We start from the raw sequence: 12306 nt of genomic DNA, 5'->3' as shown, positions 1-12306 counted from the left end.
AGGATAGGTGGCAGATCAGAAGGTTAGACAGAGTATAAAAAACATCAAAGGATGAGGCAGCACGGTAGCATTGTGGATAGCACAATTGCTTCACAGCTCCAGGGTCCCAGGTTCGATTCCGGCTTGGGTCACTGCCTGTGCAGAGTCTGCACATCCTCCCCGTGTGTGCGTGGGTTTCCTCCGGGTGCTCCGGTTTCCTCCCACAGTCCAAAGATGTGCAGGTTAGGTGGATTGGCCATGATAAATTGCCCTTAGTGTCCAAAATTGCCCTTAGTGTTGGGTGGGGTTACTGGGTTATGGGGATAGGGTGGAGGTGTTGACCTTGGGTGGGGTGCTCTTTCCAAGAACCGGTGCAGACTCGATGGGCCGAATGGCCTCCTTCTGCACTGTAAATTCTATGATGAGTAAAAGATGAATAAAGAGGGAAAAATTAGAGTATGAGAGAAAGCTAGCTAGAAAAATAAAAACAGATGGTAAGAAATGTTATAGATATTTTAATAATAAGAGTGAATAAAGTGAGTTAATAAAGGTGGCTCTAGAGAGAGTGAGTCTGGGGAATTAATAATGGAAAATAAGGAGATGGCTGATGAACTGAACATGTATTTTGCATTAGTCTTCACTATAGAAGATACACGTAACATTCCAGAAACATCTCTAAATCAGGAAATAGAAGTGAGGGAGGAATTCAGGAAAATTACAAACACCAGAGAAGTGGGACTGAACAAATAGTTGGAGCTGGGGACTAACTAATTCCTGGGCCCTGATGGGCTTCATCCTAAGATCTGAAAAGAAGTGGCTAGTGAGATAGTGGACGGGTTGGTTTTAATTTTCAAAAATTCTCTAGATTTGGGAAGTTTCCATTAGATTAGAAAATAGCAAATAAACGAAGAACAAAGAAAAGTACAGCACAGGAACAGGCCCTTCGGCCTTCCAAGCCTGTGCCAATCATGCTGCCCGTCTAAACTAAAATCTTCTACACTTCCGGGTTCCGTATCCCTCTATTCCCATCCTATTCATGTTTTTGTCAAGATACCCCTTAAATGTCACTATCGTCCCTGCTTCCACCACCTCCTCCAGCAGCGAGTTCTAGGCACCCACTACCCTCTGTGTAAAAAAACTTGCCTCGTACATCTCCTCTAAACCTTGCCCCTCGCACCTTAAACCTATGTCTCCTAGTAATTGACCCCCCTAACCTGGGAAAAAGTCTCTGACTATCCACCTTGTCTATGCCCCTCATTATTTTGTAGACCTCTAGCAGGTCGCCCCTCAACCTCGGTCATTCCAGGGAGAACAAACCGAGTTTATTCAACCTCTCCTCATAGCTAATACCCTCCATATCAGGCAACATCCTGGTCAATCCCTTCTGCACCCTCACTAAAGCCTCCACATCCTTCTGGTAGTGTGGTGACCAGAATTGAACACTATACTCCAAGTGTGACCTAACTAAGGTTCTATACAGATGCAACATGACTTGCCAATTTTTATACTCAATGCCCCGGCCAATGAAGGCAAGCATGCCGTATGCCTTCTTGACTACCTTCTCCACCTGTGTTGCCCCTTTCAGTGACCTGTGGACCAGTAACACCTTTATTCAAAAAGGGAGGAAGACAGGAAACAAGAAGCTTCAGGCCAGTTAGCCTCTCATATTTGTCGTAGAGAAAATGTTAGAAACTATTATTAAAGATGTTGTTGCATAGCATTTGGAAAGAAAATCACGGTAATTGGGCAGAGTCAACATGGTTTTGTGACAGGGAAATCTTGTTTAATCAATTTATTGGAGTTCTTTGAAGAAATAACATGTTATATTTTAGGGGAATCAGTATTTAGATTTCCAGAAAGCGTTTGATAAAGTGCCATTCCAAAGGTTATTGTGGAAAATAAAAGCACATTCCATAGGGAGTAACATACTGGCATGGATAGAATATTAGCTAGCTGACAGGAAACAGAGGTCAATAGAGATGCAGGGGATGTTTCAGAATATACATGATACATGCCAAAAGGACAGAAAAATTCCAACGGGAGAACCCACCATCACAAAGGGGTCTTTTTCTGCCTATGTGCCACAGGGTTGCAACTTTTTACAATTTATATATCATAGAATCACAGAAACCCGACAATGCAGAAGTAGGCCATTTAGCCCATCGAGTCTGCACCGACTCTCTGAAAGAGAACTCCACCCAAGTTTAGTCCCCCACCCTATCCCAATAACCCCTTGACCTAACCTATACATCTTTTATGGACACTAAGGGGCAATTTTATCATGGCCAATCCACCTAACCTGCACATCTTTGGACTGTGGGAGGAAACCGGAGCACCCGGAGGAAACTCATGCAGACATGAGGAGAAAGTGCAAGCCCCAAACAGTCAGTGACCCAAGACCAGGATTGAACCTGGGTCCCTGGTGATGTGAGGCAGCAGTGCTAACCACAGCGCACCGTGCCACCATATGGATGAAGGGGTTGAAGGTTAAGTTGTGAAATTTGCCGAGGACACAAATCTGGTAGGAAAGTAAGTTGTGAAGACAGTATAAGGAAGCTAAAAAGGCATAGAGATAGGCAAAGTGAGTGAGAAAATATCTGGCAAATGGAGCATAATGTGGGAAACTGAAATTATCCATTTTGGCAGGGAAAATGCTAAAGAAGCATATTTCTAAATGGGTGAGAATTTCAGAGCTCCGAGACCCATGGACCTGGGTAGACCTTGAACGGGTGGATTGTCTTATGAGGAAAGATTGGACAAGCTAGGCTTGAATATGCTCGAGTTTAGAAGAGTAAGAGGCAACCTGATTGAAACATTTATCCTGAGGGGTCAGACAGGGTGGATGTAGAGAAGATGTTTCTTCTTGTGGGAGAATCTAGAACTAGGGGTCACTGTTTAAAAATAAGGGGTCACCCATTTAAGACAGATGAGGAGAAATGTTTGCTCTTAGAAGCTCATGAGTCTTTGAAACATTGTTCCTCAAAAGTCAGTGGAATCAGAGACTGAATATTTTTAAGGCAGAGATTGGTAGATTCTTGATAAGCAAGGGGGTGTAATGTTTATGGGGATAGGCAGGAGCATGGAGTTGAGGTTATAATCATATCAGTCAGGAACTTATTGAATGGCCGAGCAGTTCGAGGGGCCTAATTTGTATTTTCATATGCTCGTATATACATATACTAGGGTATAAAATAAATTTATTCAAAGTATTTAACCCCATGCTGGAGCAGTTAATATTAGCTGTTTTCCATTCATTCCTGACAATGATTTCTTTCAGGTTCATGATGAATGTGACCTGGAATGGCAGGGACCTCTCCTTCACAAGAGATGGATACCAAGCGAACCCTAAGCTCGTGGTGATTGTACTGAACAAGGAGCGTACCTGGGAAAAGGTATGTTTTTGTATTTCTTTCCTTCTTTGTTTCAGGGGACCAGCTTTGGATTTGGTAAATTACTTCAGCAGGGACTAAGTGCCCGATTCTTTTTATCATGAAACCCAGGGTCACTTTACCGATCATTGAATTTTGTTTAAATATAGCTTTCTCACACACTAAGGTCAGAATTCTTCACAACTGCTATTAATAATAATACTCAATTGTTCACTTGATAGGACTAGATGAAAAATGTATTTCAATTTCTCTCTCTTCCCCACACTGCCACCAATATTCCCTGTGAGTGGCAATATTCTCTTGTTGCAAATCACTCAACTTGACAATTTGATGGTGAATAAGAACACATTCAAATGGCTGTTAGATTTTGCTCTTCGCTCAGATAATAGTTATTTAAATGAGAAATATGTATGTGTGCATTTGTATATATGTATATATGCACTCCCTGCATGTCTGATAAGAACATTTACCCCTTAAATGTGTTATATCAACATGATGGACCATTTCTGTAGCCTGTAGTGTGAACTTTAAATACTTTGTACTTGTATGGAGGAGCTTTCTGTTCTTGAAATTAATATTGTAGAGATTTGGAGTAAATGTTGTTGGAATACTTTTGTGTGGTGCCCCCTCTTTTATTTATTTTTTGGAGGTGAAGGTTGCTTCTGAGCTAGTGACCTTCACAATCTACACACCACTGCCTACGTACGACAGGTTCATCCAGAGATATTTCACCCTTGTGAAAAGAAAACATAATTTTCTTGTGATCAGTTATGCTAAACTCTTTGTTTACTTTGTCATATTGTAAGTTTGTAGCTTGTAGCTTTGATTCAAGTTTTCCAGAAGTGAGATTGTTCATTAAAGCAGTGTTATAAGAAAAGCTAATTGTATCTTTGCTGGATCAAATATATAATAATTTCAATTTGAAGAACTTGCAGCAGTTTTTGTCATTACACTAAACTAAATACTTGAGGCTGGTGAAATAGACCCTTATGTCAGGCGGAACCTTTTTCTCTCATTGGTGGAAAGCTTGGAAGTCGACCGGCATGTAATTAGATGGAATGGTGGCATATCAGAACCATGCTACCGTGCCACTGTTGCCCAAGTTACGTTCTGGGTGGGAAGGCCATGATTGACTTAAGGGCCTCAATTGGTGGTGGGGCAGTTAAGTGTACAATTAATGACCACTTGAGGTCCCGCCGCAACTGGGGTTAATCCAGCTGCAGGTGGGCCTGTCAACATGCCTTGTGCACAATAGGTAAACCTGTGCAGGCTGCTTGTCACTTCCGATGCCGGGGGAGGCCCCTTGGTCAAGGGTACTCAGTGCCTGATTGAGGAACTCAACGTTGGGAGCGGGGGCCTACTAAGAGGCACATCTTTACCATGCTGCCAGCCCCCCCTGCACCTCTCGCCCCATGACCAACCATGTAAAATCCACTCTCTGACATTATTTACCTCTGCCGTGGATTGCTCTGCGATCCTGGGTACCCTCGTACCTGTCCTCCTGGCAGCAGCCAAGGCCTCTCCAGTGGCACTGCTGAACATAGAACAAAGAACATTACAGCCCAGGAACAGGCCCTTCGGCCCTCCAAGCCTGCGCCTACCAAGCTGCCCGACTAACTTAAAACCTTTTACACTTCCGGGGTCCATATCCCTCTATTCCCATCCTATTCATGTATTTGTCAAGATGCCCCTTAAATGTCACTATCGTACCTACTTCCACCACCCACTACCCTCTGGATAAAAAAACTTCCCTCACACACCCAGATCCCTCTGTACTGCCATCCTTTACTGTTTCTTTGTGCCAGCAAGCTGGACCCAGTACCTCAGCAAGATTCCGCCCATAGTCTGGGAAGTAGATCCTTTCAAGCTTTTCACATGGTTTCATAGTAAATTCCACTCACACATCCTTGTTGTCATATAGACCTCAGGGGAAATTCTCTATCACAAGTTATTACACTTGGGGAACATTGCGATTACTCAAGTAAAGGTAATTGCACGTCAACAAAAAGCAGCTTTTTAGTATCCAACATCAGAACAGCCTCAATATTGCTGATTCAAGTTCAGCATAAGTACATGCAATACCAATTTTCAGAAATGTACCTATTTATATCTTGACATCAAGAAGGCAACATTTTAAAAGAAATATGGCACTGTGCTGCTAAATCCCAATTTTAAAAATTCAGTAGAATATACAACTTTATATCTTCCTTGCTCTCTTCCCCTGTGGCAAGAGTGCATCAAAACACCCTTTTGAGTTGCTTTAAAAATTAATGTTTGCAGCAAATTAGGAAGCACATTGACTGAGCAGCCATTCCACTGCATGAGAGAATAAGACTTTTGATTGCAATGGAAGTTGAAGGGCTCATCATTTTATTTTTAAGATGTACACATGGTACAGACAAAATAGGTCAGAACGCTTCCTTCTGTGCTGCAATCGCAATGATGGTATGGCATTGCTAAATGCCAATTGTATTGCAGAATAACACATTTTCACTTGGGCCGATTCAAAAAAATAGCTACTGGTCACTGCAAAATGGGCACCAAAATACAACAAAGAGTGTAATTTAAAATTAAAGAGATTATTTTTGTTGGAAGATAAGAACAACTGCAACACCTAATTCAAATAGACAACAGACCTATTACTGGTGCAAAATCTCATGCGAATATATGCTGCATACACCAAACTCATTGAAAAATAATGAGGCAATCCACGCTTAACACTACTAATGCTTCACTCTAATGCAATGGGATAAGAATTCCGATTGGTTTAGGCTGTACAATTAAATGGTGGATACTTAAAAAAAATAAATGTCCACCTCTTCATCTCTTTTCCCTCCTTTCGAGTGCACCCTTAAACTTACCTGTCTGAGCAAATCTTTGTCACGTGCCCTAATATCTCTTTATCTGGTTTAGTGTCAAAATTAGTCCATTGATGTTCCAAATGAAGTGCCTTGGGACACGTCCCTATATCAAAGGAGCTGTATAACTGCAAGTTTTTATAGTTATTGACATACTTTGGTTAATACTTTTATTAAAAGACAATTAGAATACTGAACTAATCCTGAATGAGTGCCTCAACGGTAATAAGTCTAACTGACATTTGCTCCTGTTTTGCCAACATCTCAACTTTAAAATTCTTATTGATGTTTTCAAATCCTCCATAACCTCTCCCCTTCCTAGCTCTGTAACCCCCTCCACTGTACTCACTTGTTCAGCTCAGTTGGCTGAGTGAGGTTCAATTCCCCTACAGTCTGAGGTTATTCATGCCTTCTCAACCTTGCCCCTTGCCTGAGGTGTGGTGATCCTCTGGGAAAATCACCACCAGTCAGCTCTCCCCCACAAAGGGGAAAGCTGTCTATGGTCATCTGGAACTATGGCAACTTTACTTTCTTGTACTAGAAATATCTGATGAGATGCTGGTCCACTTCCAAGCTTGCCACCAGAGAATGTTGGTGTCAAATCACAAGGAAGCCTTGCTAAATTTATGATCTTTTATTGCATGAGTGACCCAGTAAGAACAGTTGAGTGACGATGGTCATGTGAACATAATCATATTTTATATTTTCTAAAGTATCCTTTCTGAAGTCACTGGACTGTAATTTTCAGTAAAAATAGAAAAAAAGAGTAAAATATAGGGCACGATCTACCGGTAAAGACACGGATGCCCTCTTTGTCCGGGCAGCTGACTACATGAACTTTGACCTAGACCAAGCCCAACAAGATGCTCGAGCAGCAGAATTCTCTGTCTTGCTGGGATGCCCAGGTCCAGTGGGTGATAGATGACACACATGTCACCTTGCACATACCGTGAGGGCTAGGTGCGTCCTTCATTAACAGGAAGGAGTTCCGCTCTTGTGTGCAACTACCAAATGAAGATCATGCACATGTGCGCACGCTTCCCAGGGAGTGTGCACGACAGCTACATCCTGGGGCAGTCGGATATCCCCAGCATCTTCAAGGGACACCACAGGGTGACCGGTTGAGTCTTGGTGGAAAAGGATAGCTTGGGCCCTGGCTAATGATGCCAATGCGGAGGCTGGTGACCGATGCGGAGACCTGATATCCCGAGTTTCATGTGGCCACTCAAGCTGTCATTGAGTGGTGCATTGGACTGCTAAAGATTCAGTTTTGATGCCTTGACCGCTCTGGTGGTGCATTGCAGTACATCCCGGAGGTTTGCCCGCCTTGTGGTGGTTTGCTATGCCCTCCACAACCTGGCTTGAGGATGAGCCCAGGGAGGACCCATGGGAGCAGCCGGCGGCAAGGGTCTGGCATGTCCGGAGAACTAGGGAGGCCTTCATACTCCTCCAACTTACATAGGCTGCGGCTTTGGCCATCATCTCACCCATACCCCACCCACCGTACCCCCACAACCGTGCCCCCCATCACCCTTTGCTGCCCTCCCAGGGTCTGTGTTACATCACTCCAGGGTGATGGGCCTGTGTCAGCACGTCAGCACGTTGACTATGTATGAACAGGTCAACATACAAGGCAGGAGGGTGATGATAACCTGCTGTGAGCTGAGCTCTGGTGCCCCTCAATCTATGACTCCTGTCTGACTCCACATCATGAGACTCCTGTTTGACTGCTGAGTGCACGCTCACACCCATCAAAGCCACGTGGTATGCCTTGGGGGGAGGGGGGGGGGGGGGGCATCCAGGTTTAGTGGCAGGAAGCCCGGAGGAGGAGCATGGGGTGGTGACAGGTCTAGTAGCAGGGAACTCTGGAGACTTAGGCCGGGGGGGGTGGAGGGCAACTAGGGGAGTGGGGTTTCCAAGCCAGCCTGCAGTGTGGAATACCATTCGGAGACTTCAGAAGTCTTGGGTATAACGTGCTTTAATGGTGTACAAGTGAAATAGTGACCCCAACGGTCCCCTGCGTCTGATGGTGCTGCCCCACCCTTCGTCCCCAGTGCCCTTTCAGTGTCCTTAACTCACCTGTGCGGCCTGGTGGAGGTCGTTAGTCTTCTTGTGGCATTGCGTGGCCGTCTGCCTGGTGACATTCTCCGAGCTGACAGCTGCTGCCACTGCCTCCCAGGCGGCACTGGCTGATCTGTGCTGACCCTCTGATTCTCCTGGGGGAACAGGGTTTCTCCCCTGGACTCGACCGTGTCCACAGTCAGACCAGGTCGGCATCCCCGAATCGCAGAGCTGATCTGTGCAGTGGCATGGCTGCGTGCTGTCTCGGGTGTGTTTTGCGATATCGGTTTAAGTGCTGTTCCCCCTCAATAGCGGGGAGGAGCAGGCGCGGTCCCGGTGAATCACCTAGCAGGATAGTCATGTGTAGCATTATTAAGTGCCCTAATTAACATTAGATATTGGTGACGGCCCCGCCAGATCGACCGTCGGGAAACACCCGTTGGATCCCGCTCGCTGCCACACTCTGGTTAGGTCCGCGCCCATAATTTATTCGTGTTCACTTTTTTACCAAGCTGTGAAGCACTAAAGACGGAATAGTTATTGTGACTTCATTAAATACTTAAATTTCATAGCAGTCAATGACAGATTCAGACTGTCTCCTGTGGAAGTTAAATAAGTGTGCGTAATAAAAAGCAGAGTTAAAAAGCAAATACACTGCAAATGCTGAAAATGAAGCAGAAAGGTTGTAGAACCACACAGCACAGTAAGAAGACATTCAGTCCATCATACTCATACCAGCTCTTTGAAAGAACTCGTTAATTCATCCCATCTCCCTGTTCTTTCTCTGTAATCCTATTTTTCCTTCCATCAAGTATTTACCAATTTCCTTTGGAAAGTTACCATTGAATGTGCTTCCATCACCCTTTCGGGTAGCGCATGCCAGATCTTAACAACACACCATGTAAAAACATTCATCTCATCTTCCTTCTAGCTCTTTCAGCATGACTGCTTTAAATTTTGTCCTCAGGTTACTGACTGTCCTGCCAGTGGAAACGGTTTCTTCTATTTACTCCATCAAAACCTCTTTTTGTATTTAACACATCAATTAAATTTGCACCTTTTTATCTCTAAGGAAAATTATCTGTTCTCTAGTCACGACATAAAATAGAAGACCCTCGTCCCTGGAACCATTTCAGTAAATATTTGTTGCACTCTCTCAAAGACTTCTACATCTTCCTGAAATGTGATGCCCAGAAGTGGACCCAGTACTCCATCTGTGACCGAATCAGTGCTTTATAAAGGGTCAGCATTACTTCTTTGCTTTTGTACTTTACGTCTGAATTAATAAAGCCAACAATCCCAAATTCTTTATTCAACTTGTGCTGCATCTTCAAACATTTGTGTGTGTAAATTCACAGCTCTCTTTGCTGCTCCACCCACTTTAAAATTGGACAATTTAGTTCATATTGGCACTTCATTCTCCTTCCAAAATCTGCCACTTTAGACTTTGTTGCATTTTTCTTGTGCAAATCCTTGAACATTTGAAAGTCCTGGGGCGTCATTCTCCGACCCCCCAGTGGGTCGGAGAATGGCCGTTGGCCGCCGTGAATCCCGCCCCCGCCAGTTGCCGAAGTCTCCGAAGGGAGAAAAGGTCGGTGGGGCGTTAATGGCGCCGCTGCCGCGGAGAATGTCACAGGTCTGCGCAAGGCAGCCGATTTTCGGCCTGCCGATATTCTCCCTTCCGGATGGGCCGAAGTCCCGTCGACGTGATGACCGTTCACGTCGACGTGAATCAAACCTCCTTTTCATCGGCGTGACCCGGTGCTCCAGGCTCACGCCGACCAGCGTGGAGGTGAGTGACGGCCTGGGGGGTTGGCTCTGGGCAGGCAATTGCGTGGCCGCAGTCTGATTGCGTGAGGAGAGGTGTGTCTCGGGTTGTGTGTGTGTGTGCGGCGGGGGGGGGGGGGGGAGGGGGGGGGTGGTTAGAGTAGGCTGGGGTCCGGGGGAGTGCCAGGAGGGGGTCCGTGCCGGGGGTGGAGGTTGGGGGGGGGTCCGTGCCGGGGTGGAGGTTGGGGGGGGGGGTTCGTGCTGGGGTGGAGGTTGGGGGGGTCCGTGCCGGGGTGGAGGTTGGGGGGGGTCCGTGACGTGCCGGGGTGGAGGTTGGGGTGGTCCGTGCCGTGCCGGTGTGGAGGTTGGGGGTTGGGGGGGTGTCCGTGCTGGGGTGGAGGTTGGGGGGGGTCCGTGCCGTGCCGGGGGTGGAGGTTGGGGGGGGGGTCCGTGCTGGGGTGGAGGTTGGGGGGGGTCCGTGCCGTGCCGGGGTGGAGGTTGGGGGGGGGTCCGTGCTGGGGTGGAGGTTGGGGGGGGGTCTGTGCCGTGCCGGGGTGGAGGTTGGTGGGGTCCGTGCTGGGGTGGAGGTTGGGGGGGGTCCGTGCCGGGGTGGAGGTTGGGGGGGGGGGCGTGCCGTGCCGGGGTGGAGGTTGGGGGTTGGGGGGGGGGTCCGTGCTGGGGTGGAGGGTGGGGGGGGTCCGTGCTGGGGTGGAGGTTGGGGGGGGGTCCGTGCCGTGCCGGGGTGGAGGTTGGGGGGGGGGTGTCTGTGCTGGGTGGAGGTTGGGGTGGGTCCGTGCCGGGGTGGAGGAGTTGGGGGGGGGGGGGTCCGTGCTGGGGTGGAGGTTGGGGGGGGTCCGTGCCGGGGTGGAGGTTGGGGGGGGAGTCCGTGCCGTGCCGGGGTGGAGGTTGGGGGGGGTCCGTGCCGTGCCGGTGTGGAGGTTGGGGGTTGGGTGGGGGGTCCGTGCTGGGGTGGAGGTTGGGGGGGGTCCGTGCCGTGCCGGGTGGAGGTTGGGGGGGGGTCCGTGCTGGGGTGGAGGTTGGGGGGGGTCCGTGCCGTGCTGGGGTGGAGGTTGGGGGGTCCGTGCCGAGGAGGGGGTTGGGAGGGCAAGTGAGTTGGTCCACCTGGCCAGGTGCCAGCCTCCAACAGTTGGACCCATGCGGTCCATGCCACCTGGCTGGGGGGAGGAGGGGATATGGGCAATGATGACATGTCGTCGTTCCCCTCCCCCCCACCAGGCCGTCATGTTTTCAGATCATCCAGCGATGTTGGCCGCCGTGGTGGCAAGCCGCTCATGTCTATGTTGCGGATGAGGAGGAGGAGGAGGAGGAGGAGGAGCGTGCCAGAGAGGCGGCGCAGGCTGCCGCAGAGGGGCAGGCGGCAGCCGCCCAGGCTGGAGGGACACCTGACCGACAGGACGAGGAGGGGGAGGAGGACGTCGCGGCCCCACGGCAATGGAGGCACCCGAGGGCGCCCCGTGTGTACCGGCCCCGGCAGTCATACCAGGACCTCACGGACCGGGAATGCAGGAGGAGACTCCGGATGAGCCGGGAAACCGTGGCACACATCTGCCACCTGCTGGCACACCTGTCACCGCGTGGCACTGGCGGGGGACACCCTCTCCCCGTGTCCGTCAAGGTTACGGTGGCCCTGAACTTTTATGCAACGGGGTCATTCCAGGCACCGAGTGGGGACCTGTCCGGCATATCGCAGACATCGGTGCACCGGTGCATCCGGGCAGTGACAGATGCCCTATATGCCATGGCGCACCGCTACATCCGCTTCCCCGTGGACCGGGCCAGCCAAGATGCCCGGGCCGTGGGCTTCTCTGCCGTGGCCGGGTTCCCCATGGTCCAGGGCGCGATCGATGGGATGCACGTCGCCGTGCGGCCACCTGCAGATAACAGGGCCGTTTTCACTAATAGGAAGGGGACCTATTTGATGAACGTACAGGTGGTCTGCGACCACCGCATGATGATCCTGCACGTCTGTGCCCGTCACCCAGGCAGTGTACACGACTCATTCGTGTTGTCGCGGTCATCCATCCCCGGCATGTACGAGGGACGCCATCCCCGGCTGAGGGGCTGGTTGCTGGGCGACAGGGGCTACCCATTGCGATCGTGGCTGATGACGCCTATACAGAGGCCACGCAATGAGGCGGAGAACCGCTACAATGATGCCCATGTAGCGACAAGGGGAGTGATCGAGAGGTGCTTTGGTGTGCTGAAGATGCGTTTCAGGTGCCTGGACCTCT

At 49.0% G+C, this 12306-nt stretch overlaps 1 protein-coding gene across 2 annotated transcripts in view; it reads left to right on the top strand.

Moving 5' to 3' along the window:
• The window catches only part of grin2aa (glutamate receptor, ionotropic, N-methyl D-aspartate 2A, a), a 475972-nt gene that overhangs the window by 229399 nt on the left and 234267 nt on the right, over positions 1–12306 (top strand). For both annotated transcript variants that reach the window (XM_072481712.1, XM_072481711.1), the window contains exon 5: positions 3257–3371. In XM_072481712.1, coding sequence (XP_072337813.1) covers positions 3257–3371 — 115 coding nt within the window. The remainder of the gene's footprint in view (positions 1–3256; positions 3372–12306) is intronic.

The sequence above is a fragment of the Scyliorhinus torazame genome, chromosome 17 (genome assembly GCF_047496885.1).
Source record: "Scyliorhinus torazame isolate Kashiwa2021f chromosome 17, sScyTor2.1, whole genome shotgun sequence".
In the NCBI taxonomy this organism is placed as follows: Eukaryota; Metazoa; Chordata; class Chondrichthyes; order Carcharhiniformes; family Scyliorhinidae; genus Scyliorhinus; species Scyliorhinus torazame.
The sequence above is the reverse complement of the archived record's forward strand: the minus strand, read 5'-3'. Positions and strand labels throughout refer to the sequence as shown.